At 49.5% G+C, this 15,189-nt stretch overlaps 1 protein-coding gene across 3 annotated transcripts in view; it reads left to right on the forward strand.

Moving 5' to 3' along the window:
- The window catches only part of RNF220 (ring finger protein 220), a 236,900-nt gene that overhangs the window by 213,113 nt on the left and 8,598 nt on the right, over window positions 1–15,189 (forward strand). Inside the window, exons 1-4 of one of the 3 annotated variants that reach the window (XM_066376180.1) lie at window positions 4,110–4,355; window positions 4,485–4,527; window positions 7,994–8,115; window positions 8,477–8,609. In XM_066376180.1, the coding sequence (XP_066232277.1) occupies window positions 4,302–4,355; window positions 4,485–4,527; window positions 7,994–8,115; window positions 8,477–8,609 (352 nt within the window). In that variant the 5' untranslated portion in view covers window positions 4,110–4,301. Of the gene's footprint in view, window positions 1–4,109; window positions 4,356–4,484; window positions 4,528–7,993; window positions 8,116–8,476; window positions 8,610–15,189 lie in introns of those variants that run through there. The other 2 variants (XM_066376181.1, XM_066376182.1) reach the window with 2 other exon arrangements.

The following is a 15,189-nucleotide window of genomic DNA, read 5'->3' on the forward strand; positions in this document are numbered from 1 at the left end:
CCACTGGCACCTCCTCCACTGTATGCCTTTGTATGGGACTCAAACTGCATAGCCCAAAGTGCCAACCCTGGGGAGGGACCTGCTCTCATGAACCCTGATTTGAGGGAAGCACTCAGTCCACTGCCTGGGAGACATTACCCTCACCCAACAACCCTGGTTTGAGATGGAGGAATGAACCAACCCTAGGGAATTCTGGTCTGCTATGGAGACAAGGCTCTGCCCCAGAAAGTTTCCCTCAAAGGGATAGATAGAGCCCTGCCTTCAGGGACCTATCTCTACTTCAGTCACAGCATTCAGCCTCGCCATCTGAAGAACTAGGAAAAAAGTAACCATCAGGCATAGGCATGGCATGCTAAGGCACAGCACCAAGACCTTCCATGATTTAGATTCAACCTGTATTCCCAGCTTGCATACCTAATACAGCCCTCCATGAATCCTATGGGCTATGCTCATTGAATCAATGCTAACTACTCCCTGGCTGCGCCATTCCTTTCTTGCCTCTACATTTCTTCTAACAGGACTATTTTACCACCCCATCTAATTTTTATTTATCCTTCAACAACCTGTCCAAAGCCCATAACCTAGAAACCTTTCTGAATTAACTATCTCTTCTCATGACCCTGGTTGTCCCTATTAATGCCCTTATCATTTTATTTTTTGATCACCCCTTTAAGTGTGTTTTGGTTATCTACCAGTATATAACAAGCCATCTAAAACTTAGCAGCTTAACATAATTTGTTATATCTCATAATTCTATTGTTTGACTAGGCCTTTCCTTACTCATGCAGCTTATTCAGCTGGAGGACTGGCTGGGCTGAAAAGTCCAAAATGGTCTCATCACATATCTGGAAGATTGCGAGACCGTAGTTCTCTTCCACATGGCCTCACATCTTCCACTAGATTAGATCAGCTTTCTTACTTGGCAGTCTCAGGGTAGCGTCACACCAACAGGACAAAGGACAAAGCTACAGGCGTCTTGAGGCCCAGACTCTGAAATTCACACATCACTTAACAAAGCAAGTCACAAAGATAACCCATGATCAACAGATGAGATGATCAAGGGATAGAAGCCGGTGCAAAGAATTGCGGCCATATTCAATCTATCACAATGAGCCTGATTCTTCCACTAGACTTGGAGTCCTTCCAAAGCAAGGACCTTGTCTTATCCTTCTTTACTCCCTTCCTTTACTCAAACATTTATCTGTAATCACTCATGCTCAGCCCAGTGTCCTTGTCTTCAAGGGATTATATTTGCAAATAGATCATTATAGCCCAGTATTTTAAGTGCTATGACAGAGGTATAAATAAGTGTCTAGGATCTCACAGTGGATGGAGGAGACAATCAGAACAAGCTTCACAGAGGAGGTGATGACTGAACAGGGTTTCAGAGGACAAGTTGGAGTTCACTTTGGTGATCAAGTAATAAAGAGTACCCTAGTTAAAGGCAACACTATTTGCAAAGGGCATAGTAGTATAACCCAGATGATGTATTTGGAGACATGCTATGAGTTCAGTTTTGTTAGCATGTAAAACACAAGGAAAATTGGTAGAAGGTGAAGCTGGAGAGTGCCCAAGGACTAGCTGGGTATCCCATGCCTTGATCTTGATATAATGCCTGGCATGTAGTAGTTGCTCAATTATATTGGATTTTTTTTTTAATCATCAAACTCAGCCTCAAAATTAGGCGTTATTGTTTTCTTGTTTGTATTTCCATTTACTTAGCCCCTGCTGGGTTACCTAACCTCTTAACCATTACTTCACTTTACCCTTATAACAACTGTACACATTAGGATTCATTTCCCTCCAATTTATCGCTAAGGGAACAGGCCCAGAGAAAGAAAGTAGCTTTTCTAAGAGCACATATAGGGTAAGGCAAAAGTAGGTTTACACAGCCCTGGCCGGTTGGCTCAGTGTTAGAGCATCAGTCTGGTGTGCAGGAGTCCCAGGTTCAATTCCCAGCGAGGGCACACAGGAGACGCGCCCATCTGCTTCTCCACCCCTCCCCCTCTCCTTCCTCTCTGTCTCTCTTCCCCTCCCACAGCCAAGGCTCCATTGGAGCAAAGTTGGCCCCGGGCGCTGAGGATGGCTCTGTGGCCTCTGCCTCAGGTGCTAGAATGGCTCTGGTTGCAACAGAGCGACACCCCAGATGGGCAGAGCAGTGCCCCCTGGTGGGCATGCCGGGTAGATCCCGGTCGGGCACATGTGGGAGTCTGTCTGACTGCCTCCCTGTTTTCAACTTCAGAAAAATACAAAAAAAAAAGTAGGTTTACAGTTGTTTGTATGGAAAATATAGTAAACAAATAATAATACAGAATGAACTTTGTGTTTTGCATACTTACAGCTATACACCTGCTTTTGCCTTACCCTGTATATTATTAAGAGGAACAGAATCAAGATTTGAACTTGAGTATATCTGAATCCTAGATTGTTTCTAAGCCCTGCAGTGTGATCAAGGGCATCCCCACATATATCCTCCTCCCTTTCCCACTGTTATCTCCTGCATGCTAAACCCTTTGCTGGGCAACTAGATAGAGGTAAGCTCCCAAGAAGAAGGGACAGATATGTAAACAATTAAAGTACACAAGATCAGAGGGAAGCCAAAGAATTGAGAAAACTCAGAGAAGGCAACTAACCCAAACTTGAGAGAAAAGCGAAGCCTTCCCATAATCCTACAGGATGAACAACAGTTAGCCAAGCAGGGGTATGGAAGCATGGAGGATAATCTAGCCTAGAGTCCAGAGCATAGAGTGCTCAAAGAATTATAGGTAGCCCTGCAAAGCTGAGTGTCGGAAGGCAAAGGGAGAGAGCTGGAGGGCTAGAAGAGTCTGGAGAAGCAGACAGAGCAGGTCAGAAAAGGCCAAAAGCCTGTATGCCCTGTTGCAGATCGCATAGGTGGAGAACCACCGAAGGGTCAGTTTAAAAAAAAATTTTATTAATTGATTGAAGACAGAGAGCGATTGATTTTTTGTTCCACTTCTTTATGCATTCACTGGTTGATTCTTACATGTGCCCTGATGGGGACCCAACCTGCAACTTTGGTGTAACAGGAAGACGCTCTAACCAACTAAACTATGCCATCAGGGCTGAGACAGGGTCAATTTTGAACAATACAAAGGTCACAGTGTGTATCGTAGGCAAGGATGGGTTACAAGGAGAGAAACTGCAGGCCAGAAGTCCAGATGGGAGACAGGTGCAAATTTAGGAAGCTCAGTAACATCCAAGATAGGTATAGCCACTAAAACACTGAGGGGTGGCTTGCCTATGCCAAGCACTGTGCTGGGCTTGAGTTCACCTATATGATTCTCTCATGGCGCCAACCATCGTTTGTACACAGATAAAAATTTGTATGAGTGATCATGTAGGGATGGAAATATTTTAACGAGAGGAAAAGAGATTCCTCAGTAGACCTGGAAGGTTGAGATACACAGAGGTAGAGATGCTAATTTTTTTTGAGAGAGAGCTTTCAAGTTAGACTCTTTGCAATCTAGAAGATGGAGTGGTGTTAAATAAGCCAGTGGGGTCAAGCACCACTCTCAAATTTCTGGTGTGAGCACACCTGAGTGGACAGTGGAATCTCCTTATGAACTGGAACCCAGGAATAAGGCTCCCGTTTGGGGGATGTCGAGTTCCACCTTGACTGCGTGGGTAGGGTGTGCGGTGCCTGTGGGAGCTCCAGGTTACGTCCAACAGACAGCTGAAATGTTGGGAATCCTCTAATAACGGGACTGCTGAACTGCAACCAGGTGCCGGTGGGACAGTTGGGACTTGCGGTGGGATAGTCCACGAGCGATTAGGAATTGGACGCCTACTCCCCAAAGAACAGCCTGGCTGCCTTGGGACAGCCTCGCGGCACGCAGGACCACGAGCTGGGGCTCCGAACGGAAGGAGCCCCGCGCTAGGAGGGGTCGTGGAGCGGGATGGGAGGACCGACCGTGCCAACGCTAACCGGGACGGGTAGGCTTTGCCGGTGGTAGGAGGAGCCCTAGGGCGGGCCCAGCCGGTTGCTACCCGTGTGCGAGCAGCTGTTTCCTTGTCCTGGTCCGCCTCTACCCCCCACCCCCCGCCCCATCTTGAACTTTCACCCTCGGCGCGCGGCGACGACCGTCACGTGATCAGGGCCAACATGGCCGCCGCCGCCGCTGGGAGCTGAAGTGCCGCCGCCGCCGGGCAGCCGGGGGGAATCCGCCTGCATCGCCGCCCTCGCCGGCCGGGCGGCCGCGGGGCCCGGAGCGCCGGAAGCCGGGGCTGGGACGGCACCGAGCGGCGGCCACGGGGTCCCGTTATAGCAGTCCCCGGCGGCTATGCCGAGGGCCCGGAGCGGCCCGCGGAGCAGGGGGGCCGGCGGGAGGGAGGAAGTAGGTTTGTTTACGGGCTGTTTGGGGCGGGACAGGCCTAGACCGGGGTCGGTGCTAGGGCGGGGGCCAGAACTCCAGGCCGCGGCTGACGCTCTTCTTTTTTTGTATCTGCTCGGGATCTTCCCCTAGACCTTCCTGCGAGTGCGAGCCAACCGGCAGACCCGACTGAATGGTGAGTCTTGCCCAGCCCCTCCCTCCGCCCCACCCCCGGCCTCCTCCCTCCCTCGCTGCCTGCAGCTCCTGGCTTTGCCTCGGTCTCTTCGATGTTAGGGCCCGTTGGCTTCTTCGGAGTCACAGTGCCTGAGTATGTGCTAACTAAGGTGGCCGCCCTCAGTTTCTCCGTCTGTCTAATGGAGGTTATGGTTCCCAAATCTTGCCCAAGCCTCTATAAAGGCCTTGAAGAACCCTGGGGGGCAATAAGTGCCAGAGAATGAGGAACAAGCTACACAATTTCACTCGGGAGCTCAGCTTTGAATTTGCAAGCTGCTGGGACCACACTGTACAAGCTGGCAGGGCGCTGAGAATGTTTTTCTTCCAGTTTTTAATCAGTGCCCAGTAGTGTGAATACAGCCTCTCTGCTGAGACTTGACAATGCAGTGTGATCTGGAGTTCCCACGGCAACAGGAACTAACTCATCCCAGGGCTCTTTGAGTTATCAGTCGGCCCACATTTCACAAAGGTGATCAGCGTGAGCTCGACGGCTCTTAGAGGCCTTCTCTGAAAGCGCACCGTGTATGCACTACCTGGCAGCCCCCCCTTTTGGATTCAAACCTCTGGAGCATTCCTATTTGCTGAACACAATTGAATGATCCTGGCTTTTGTGCTGAGTAGGGTGTGGTGTGTCTAGGGTTTGGCAGTAGGGGCTTAGGGCCTCTGGGCCAGCTGGTAAATGATCCCCAACTCCTGCCACTTAGTTTCTGCTACTAGGATGAGCCTCAATCTGATAAAGAGAAAGCATTCATTATGAGCTGGCACCATGTTAAGCATCATCATAACACCTCAGAGGAATGTGTTAACACATGTTTTGTAGGTAAGGGAACTGAGGCTTGCAGAGGTGACAATGATTTGTTTAAAATCACACAGCTGGGATATAACTGAGCTATGAATTAAACTGAAATTTGTGTACCTCCAAAGCCCGCGCTTCTCCAACCATGTCATGCTACCTCAGAGTTGCCTCTGGGTATGGAGCAAAACTTTCCCTACCACGCTTTGGTTATTTTGGCGAGAAGATAACGGAATTTGCCTTGTTTATCAGAGAATTTCCAGGTGATGTTTAAGCCATCAGGGTGCTTTCCCCGGACAACAAGGATCTGCTAGCCTGGGTGGCCTGGGCAAGGAGAGTATCTAGTATCATGCTTTCTTTAGCAGTTCTGAGAGATTCATTTCTTTATTCAATCATCAGTGTTTATCATAGTCCCCTTCTTACCAGAGAGGCACTCCCTTGAGCTCTAGGCAGGATTTATTCTCACACTGCTTCCTACAGGGTTCTGGCATTCTGGGGTTCCTTGTTCCATGCCTTTCTGATATCTACCATCCCATCTCCAGCCCAGCAACCATTTGCATCTCATGACACACATAAACTAGTTACTAAAATTCTGTGACACCCAATATATATTTTTTGCCAATCTAACCCCCAAAAAAGTAAAATTTTTTATTCATTCATACTAGATGGCTATTGTTGTGTTGGCTGTCATTTTTTTATTTAATAATCTAAGGGAAAAGAGATTATTATCCCTGACTAAGTAGTCAGGTTTGTATGTTTTAAAAATTCTTGTAGTAGCCTGACCTGCGGTGGTGCAGTGGGTAAAAGCATCGACCTGGAACACTGAGGTCGCCGGTTCGAAACCCTAGGCTTCCCTGGTCAAGGCACATATGGGAGTTGATGCTTTCTGCTCCTCTCTCCCTTCTCTGTCTGTCTCTCTCTCTCTCTCTGTCTCCTCTCTCTAAAATGAATAAATAAAATCTAAAAATAAATAAATAAAATAATTAAAAATTCTTGTAGCACACCATCGAAAATCACTGCTCTAGAATGTCAATGTGACTTGAGCCTAAGATTCCAAGGGTTAGGGCAGTTAAAGTGAAGGACTCTAGATCTTTGTCCACCAGAACATGATCACATCTATAGCAAAAGCACAGAAAATTGAAGAGATGGACCATGATGCAGACCAAGGTTTCTCAAACTCCCTGCTCAATCTTGATGGGATAGTGACTTTCCTATTGATTTGTGTCTTTCTAGGGTTACTCTTATTTTGGAGTTGGAGTAACTCCTACCTCAGACCTTCAACAGGCAGTTGCATGTTCTTATTGCCCTAATACACTTGTGGGATTAATTTTGTTCATGCTGATCAGTCAAGAGACTCAGGACAGGAGAGCATTCTAAGTTATGGTTTCTTGTCCTGCCTTTGCCCCTTTTTCGCTGCTTGAAAAGTACCTTGATCTCTTTGAGCGTTGAGTTTCTTCATCTATTAAAATGGATAATGCATCCTACCTACAGGATATAGAATTAAGTGAGCTACCTTGTGTAAGGTATTTGGCTCTGAACCTAACAGTTGACATTCTAAATTGTAACATATCAGTTCTCACCAGTGTTTCCCTCCCTAAACTGCATTCATGAGCTTCCCCTCAGGGTCAGTGTCCATAAGAAAGTGCTTCCTAGCCCTGCAGTGGGGAACCTTTCCTTCCTTGGCTACCTCCCTCTTCACCCGCCATGCCCCAGTCCATCTGACCTCAGAGTGGCAACCTCTGCTTCTGCTGTTGCATCCAGGGAGGGGCTAGAGGGAAGAGTCCCTTGTTTTGACCCCTTCCTGCTTCAGTGACAGGAGGGCTGCAGAGAGGGATTAGTGAGCTAATTAGAAATGATTGCATCTCTCAGCATTAATTAGCAGTGCTGTGGGCTTGCAGTGTGCACTTTGGAATTGAGCCCCCTGCGGGACAGCATGGCAGGCAGCCCTCTGCCTCCAGGGCCTGACAGCCCCTCTGCACTGATTAGAAATGATGGAACAGGTTTGGGTAGGCACGGTGAGGGCTGCCCTCTCAAAGGTACTATGGGCTTTCTGACTCAGACTCTCTGTATCTTTACAACTGGGCCTCTGTCTCCTCTTCTGTAAAATGGGACCAGTGGACATGAGAGAAATCCTTCCTGGGATGATTCTAGGTAAGACAATTAGGGGCTCTTAGCCTAGGAACAAAGGAGGTTTTACTTGATGAGTGAAAAACAGGTCACATCAGGCCCCTGGAGTGACCTTGGATTCACTCCAAAAGATATTCTCTAAAGTTGCTATTTCTTGACTCCAAAGGAGTCCATGGTCTTGGCCTTTTAGGGAGATAACTAGCAACATGGAGTGTCTTTCCTCATTGCACTCCTTGACCTCTAGAGATAGAAAGGTATGGGTTGAGCTTGAGCCAGCTGTGGCCAGAGTAGACACTTTGCTGGCCTAGCGCCAGTCTTCTCCCCAGGTACTCTTGACAAGTCTCAGTCCCCAAAGGAGAAGAAGGTGCCGCATAATGAGAGCCAGATCAGGCATTGAATAAAGGGGCTAATGGCTGGCAGGAGGTCAGGACGTATCAGCTCCACTGGGACCCTGGGAGCTACAGTGACTGCCTCTTCTGTGCTTTGTTTTTTCGGTTTCTCCATGCAGCTCGGATTGGGAAAATGAAACGGAGGAAGCAAGATGAAGGGCAGGTATGTCCCCTGTGCAGCCGCCCCCTGGCAGGATCGGAGCAGGAGATGAGTAGGCATGTGGAGCATTGCCTTTCTAAGGTAGAGGGGCCTTCATCACCTACCTTTCCCACCCTTAGTCCCTCCCCCCGACACTAGCTGCTGACTACCCCCAGATCTCTACGGGCTGTTGGGGTTTCTGTGAGGTGTCAGCAGTTTCCTCCACTCTGTTCTTTGCTCTCTTGCTTTGCTTTCACTCTCCCACTTCTCCCCTGGGGCGCCAGTGGAAAATGATTGGGAAGAGGCCCAGGTCTTTGACCTCTAGATTGGTTTACTTCACAGGATCCCTAGAGCTGGGGCCCACAAGGGCTGCACGTTCACAAGGGTGGTGCCTTCCTTGTAGGCCCTGGGGGGTAGGTAGGGATGGCCTGGGACACGCATGATCCTGCTCTGCTCTTCACAGAGGGAAGGTTCCTGCATGGCTGAGGATGATGCCGTGGACATCGAGCATGAGAACAGCAACCGCTTTGAGGAGTATGAGTGGTGCGGGCAGAAGCGGATACGGGCCACCACTCTCCTGGAAGGTGGTTTCCGAGGTACAAGCAGCTGACACACAGGCAGTGGCACTCTGGTGGCCAGACCTGTGCTGGGTATACATCTGTTGGGAGCCAAGAGACCGGGGCTGGTGGCCGGTCATCCATTCTGCCACCTGGGAACTGCTGCTGGCGGAGCTCCTTTGTAACTGTGCTGCCTGCCTGTGATGTGCATATTAAAATGGAAGTATTTGGGTGGAGAAATGGAATTGTGAGGCTGCAAGCTAGGAGTGACGAGGGGGGCTCTCAGCCTCCGGTGATACATTGAAGGTGACAGCCAAGCCGCGTTAGCACCTGCATAAAATATTAAAGGGACGGTTATGCATTTATCACTCCATCCCTCTTAAGGCTGATAAATGAGAATCCAGCAACCTGCTGTACACCTCCAGCACTGGGGGCCCTGAGGGCTTCCAGGCAAACACATTGGATTTTCCTCCTCCTCCTCCTCCTCCTCCTCAGCCCCATGTCAGAGAAATCAGTTACAGAGAAGAAAGTGAGTTATGGCAAAATTTGACCTCCCATGAGCTTCCTCGGTGAATCTAATTTTAGCTCTGATCCCCTCCCTTCTCCATGGGCCCCTCTGCCCTGAAGCAAGAGGGGCCTGAGCCCAGCTGCGCCATTGCGCTCCCCGCTCCTCAGAGGGATGTGGTGTAGCCCAGTGGAAGTCCCCCACTTGCACCTGGTCAGACAGCAGACTGGTTGGGAGTGCAGGGTCAGTGTCCTCTTGTCAGATTCTCCTGCCTTGGGCAATGGAAGAAGGGGCTCTCTGCCTCCTGGCCTCCAGCTCTTCTCTGCTCAGGCACAGCTGGCACTGCAGCTTGTGGTCATTAAGTGAGCCAGCCTGCTTCCCATCTGCCTGCAGTTCTCTGGGCATCACCCTTGGGAGTACTGCTGTGTCTGATCCCTGGGGAATCACATAGCAGCTGGGAAGAGGGTCTCTGCCTCTCTGGGGCCCTGCTGCTGGGGCTGGTAGTACTGAGATGTGATCTTCATGGTGCTGTCCAGTGCACTGTCTATATACCATGGGGCTCTGAGCCCACGTAGGGCATTATGCCTCTGGGTTTCTCTCACATTACCCACGTGTTTGGGGGACAAGTATAAATGAGGAAGGTTAATCAGACCAAACTGGTTCCCAAGCCTAAGCACTGAGCTAGGGCATGTTCATTTGCCATTTCACTCTGGTTCCATCCTAGAGTTTTAGAGATCTGAGGCCGTAGGAGAATGAGCAGCAAAAGCCCAGATCCCATGAATTGTACACAGGTGGTGGCCCATGCAGGGTCAGTTCCACAATGCTGCTCAGGGTTCACTCTGTCGGCTGCTGCATACATTCACATCTTCCATTGCTGTGGCAACCTCTTAGGTTTCTTGGCACAGAACTGGACCTGATGGCTCCTGGGCACCAGACAAGGCTTAAGAGGGATAAAGCTGTATAAGGCCTGATGATTTGACAAAGTATTTCCCTTGCGCTGGGATGCATTTGCAGAGCCGGCACGAGGGGCTCTTAGGCCCTGGGTGGGTGTCAGTTTTCCCTGAGTGTTTACACTGTGAGGTTGTTCCTTTCAAGAATTCCTGAGGGGAGTTCAAAGGGGGCTTTTCTTTGAGCGATTTGGAGAGCGAGAATGAGAGTGAGACTTGAAGAGCGAACAGGGGCCGGGGGTGCCTTTATCTGCAGAGAATTGCTCCAGCTTTCCTGATAGAAGCTGCTGCCGCCTCTTAAACAGCTTAGTGCAGTCAAAAGACAGGCAGACTTGAAAGGCTGTTTTACAGTGAGATCAGCAGGGACCACAAAGCAGAGAGTGGGGCGCAGTGGAGCGGAGGAGGCTGAGGCTCCTCACTAGGGGTGGGAGGGTGTTTCAAAAGAAGCCCTGGCTGATCCTGACTGCCTCTGCCCTGAAACCCTGTCTGTAGAAGCTGACCATCTGTCAGACTACCCTCCCTGGCCAGGACCAATAGGCCTCAACTCTTGGGGGGTTGGGTGTGGCCCCGCCAGGCGGGCTGGTGTCAGTGCATCGCATTGATCGCCCGCCGGGCGGGCCGGGCCGCAAGCCGGGCAGCGCGTGCTTAATGTGATTGAAAGGCAGTTAAAATGGCGGTGACCTTTTCAGGAGGAATTAGATTGCCTGCCAAGACCGGTTAGAGGGAGTGATAACGCCGGCTGAAGAAGCTGCCCAGCCGACTTCAGAGAGAGGGAGCAGGCAGGATGAGCAGGCGAGCAGTGAGGCCCATTTATGCTGTGCTGTGCGTGCTGACAGAACAGAGATTGCTGTCCTTGTTAGATATGAAAGAATTGAGGAATTGCAGATAAGTTCTCCTATCTGATCATCCGCTGCTCCTCCTCCCAGACCAGGGTCCCTTCGTCATCCTCAACAAAGCTTCTGACCAGGCACTGGGCTCTGGTCTGATGGAGCAAATCTGCTACCTGGACTAAAATCAGCTATGGAGCCAGTGGGCAAGCAGAAGTTTTGGTGGAGACACTTAGCTGAGAGGAGCAGGCCCTGGAGATAGGACCTGTGCTTACTGAGGGGCCAGGCCCGTATAGCTCAGGCCTGGGAGTGCCAGGAATTAGTATTTTAGGACAGAATAAAGGCTGTCCTAACAGGTAAGCACCAAGATAGGTCTAGCTAGAAATAGATCTTTAAGAGACTAAGGCAGGAGTTGGGAACCTTTTTGGCTGAGAGAGCCATGAACGCCACATATTTTAAAATGTAATTCCATGAGAGCCATACAACGACCCCTCATGTGTAATGTAATGTACATTACACATTATCCAATAAAAATTTGGTGTTGTCCTGGAGGACAGCTGTGATTGGCTGCAGCCACCCACAACCATGAACATGAGCGGTAGGAAATGAATGGATTGTAATACATGAGAATGTTTTATATTTTTAACATTTTTTTTATTAAAGATTTGTCTGTGAGCCAGATGCAGCCATCAAAAGAGCCACATCTGGCTCACGAGCCATAGGTTCCTGACCCCTGGACTAAGGAAATAGTAAAGATGTCAGGAGAGCAAGTTGAAGGACTTTAATTGTCTAGGAAACACTCTGGCCTTCCTAGTTCTCAGAGCAGTCCTGGGCTGTTGATTGTCCTCTCAGAACCTTAGGTTTGCTAACTGCTGCTGCTGTTTCTTCTCACTCAGAGTTATAATTCTGTAAATGGTGGTACACAGAACCTAGTGCTTCACCAACATTCCCCTAAAGGTGCTCAGCAGTTAGGAGGAAAAGACATTCTTCTGTGGCACCATGCCAGCCCTGGGCTAGAGCAGCAGGCTGCAGGGAAAACCTAATCGTACAGCTCTTGGGAGCAAACCTACTCCTATCTGCAGTCAAAGGAATATGTGATGAGTGACACACACCTTTCCTTGGGAAATATCTAGCTCCTAGGTTCTGGAGAAGAGACTTAAGGTGGTGATCTTTGATCCCTCCCTTGTATTGGTTCAGCAACTTTGAGGAGCCTGGAGCTCCTCATGTCTGAAATGGGCAAGCTAGAAAGAGGACATAGGAATAGCTGGTTTCAGATAAGATGACAGTGATGTGATGGGCATATGAGTGGCAAGGCAGAGGAATTTCAAGAGGCTGCATAGAAAGTAGAAGGTGCTCCAGCTGTATCTTTGAACCCTGAAGGAAGTGTGTTGCTAGAATCCAGCATTGAGCCCCTTTGAATCAAACAGGTGGGAGGGAGGGTACTAAGAGAACCAGCTGTGCAAGGCCCCTGACCTAGCCAGATCTTATCCTAGGAACTGCATCTTCCTTGAGTTCCTATCTTAGTTTTAGGCTGGTTCCAAGTAGCCTAGATGAAGTATCATGTAGAGGACAGACAAGGCAGCTTAGGAATGAATTTTTTAACTGACTATTGCTTGATAAAACCTCAGAACCAGAGTGTGAGTCAAAGGGGTGAGAAGTATTCTGAGTCCTGGGGCACAGAGAAATAGGCCTAGCCCTAGCTGCTATCTCCTTTGGCATGGTGGGTTCCAAAAGATGGGAGCCCCAGGTGCTAAAATGTCCCCCGGCACAGCCCTGTTGCCCATCTAGTCAGTAACAGGTGTTGGAATAGTCAGCTGCTGCAGGCAGTTTTGGAATGGAGAGAGTTAGGGCTGCTGCCTTCGAACTCCTGACAATCTTTAGTTATAACTGTTGCCTGGTGGGAGGGGGTTGGAGAAGTGGCAAGGAGCAGGGCACCTTCTGTCCTGTGACGACTGACGGGATTTAATCGCCTTTTGGAACACAATTGTTAGGCTGGGACAGAGGGAGTGCAGGCAGAAGGAGCAAGTATCAATGGTTTTAAACGGCGTCTGTCTCTATGCGTCTCTCCTGACGTGAGGCAGTGAAACGCGTTATCGAGGAGGCCCGGAAAGTGGCTAAGTGCGTTTGACACACGCCAACTCCCTGCCTCCACACTGGATAATTGCATTGTCAACTGTTCAGCGAGGTGGCAGGTGACACTGCAGGCCGATTGATTGTCCCGCATCGCAGCTCCCCAGACTGTCAGCTCCCCAATCGATGGCGTTTACACAAGACACCGTAACTGCATCTGTAACTAATGCCAGTGTAAAACTCCGGAAGCTGCTGCCCCTGTTTCCCTCACCACCACCCCCAACCTTTGGAGAGTACAGACCTCTAGAGGGACCCAAGACTTTCCTTTCTCCCTAGACTCTGGTTTTGTTGGGAGCAGTAGGTAAGGAAATCAATGGCTCCTTTTTTGTGGTTTCAGGTTCCAGGACATTACAGCCCCTAGTAAACGGGCGTCTCCAGTTTCTCAATCGATTATCTGATCAATTGATTAAATTAACACTGATTTCCACCAACCCCCCATTTCAATGACCCAGGAAGAAATGAGTTTATGGAAGAGGGGTCATTTTTGTAAAATTTAGATTTGCCTAACATTTCTGCACTTAACCCTCTCCTTCTCTATCACTAAGAGTTCACTTGGCAGGAAGGTATTTTTCGTGTTGCTTACCCTCCCAGACTGGGATCCACTCTGCTGAGCATCACTGACCACCAAGCTTAATTTGCCTATGGGCAGCAGCCCAGCCCTTTATGCTACTTTAAGGTAAAGCCACACCATAGCAAAGGTGCCTCCTCAGTGACTAAAGGGTACTCTGAGTCATCTTGGAGGTCCTGGGGGCTGAGTCCCTTCCCTGGATAGCAGCAGCAGCAGGAGTGGCAGCTTGTCTATTGTCCCCTGAAGCTACATGGAACAGGAGCCAGAGGCTTGGAAAGGAGCTCTCCGTGCCATCTTGCCTCTGAGTACTGGCTTGGGATGTTCCAGCAGCTGAGAATGTAAAACGACTGTGGAGCCTTCCTCTCAGAGCAGGAGGGGGGCAAGCTGGCGGGGGCACTGTCTGCATAAAACTGCTTTATGACCGTTTCTTTTTATTATGATTTCTGCCAGAAGTCAGCAAGTGACATTTCATTAAGAAAATAAAGTTTAATGTGCTGGGAAGGAGGTTGGAGCAGGCTGGGGCAGCATAGGAGTGAAATTGGCAGCGGCAGCCTCTTCTAAACACCTATGGGGGTAGGGAGAGGTTCCCAACATCTGCCTCTACTGGAGAATGGTGTCAGGGTCAGAGTAAACTGCTCAGACTATACAGAGAGGCCTTTTCTTTCGAAAACAAGATGTGTCGTGCTCTCTATCTTGCCTTACTAGTCAGAGGAGCAGAAACTCGGCTGAGGCTGATAGGGAAGATTGCATTCTGAGAGGTTTCTCCAGGCCACCAGCTAATCATGCCTTGGCCTTCCTTCTAGCATAGGGCTCCCAGGACCTATTGGAGCAGCATTGAGCCATTATTGCTTGGTGTGTTGTATGGTACCTGTTGTGGGCCTGGACAGCTCTACTGGATGATGCTGAGATCACAGTAGCAGGTCATACTTGGGCTTCCAATCTGGTGAGGGACAATGACCGTACACAGTAATAAATATGACTTTGGAGTTGCACAGGAAGGAGTACCTATAGAAATGTCTGAGGAAGTCTCATCTATATTCAGCACCTTGAGGGTAGGGATCAGATCTTGAAACTCTGGGTGCTCAATGCCAAGCCAGGCTGAGGAAGAGTTCAGTAAATGTTGAAGGGGTGTTATTGAGGTGGGAGTTCATTCAGGAAGTATTTATAGAGCAACTACTGTGTGTAGGCACTGAGTTAATAGTAGATGGCATGGTTGCCAGCCAGACTTGGCAAAAGGAGCAGGCATTTGTTTTGTAGACTAGGAGGGACAAGGTTCTAGGCAGAAATAACAGGAGGTATGAAGCACAAGGCAAGGGAAAACATGTAGGATTTGGGAGACTACAATGATTGTGTTCCGCTGGAGAACGAGTCCTGCTCCAGGCCTGGCAAGTGATGAGCCTGCAGAGGAAAGGACTTCAGGCCACAGGCTGCTTAAGTGTTGAGATACTGGGGCTTTGGGGTACCCTGTTTTCTCAGCTTTGCTGTGGGTTCTTTGATTCCTTTTTTTGCCCACCCATAAGCAGGGCTAGGTAGGGCCAGGCTGAGCTGAGGATGTGAGGCTGACTGCTGAGCTGTGTGTACTTGGGGGAGGGGGGTTGGCAAGGCTCGGGGGGCACATGCTGTAAGTGAACCTGATAGCTAC

The sequence above is a fragment of the Saccopteryx leptura genome, chromosome 3, assembly GCF_036850995.1.
Source record: "Saccopteryx leptura isolate mSacLep1 chromosome 3, mSacLep1_pri_phased_curated, whole genome shotgun sequence".
Lineage (NCBI taxonomy): Eukaryota > Metazoa > Chordata > Mammalia > Chiroptera > Emballonuridae > Saccopteryx > Saccopteryx leptura.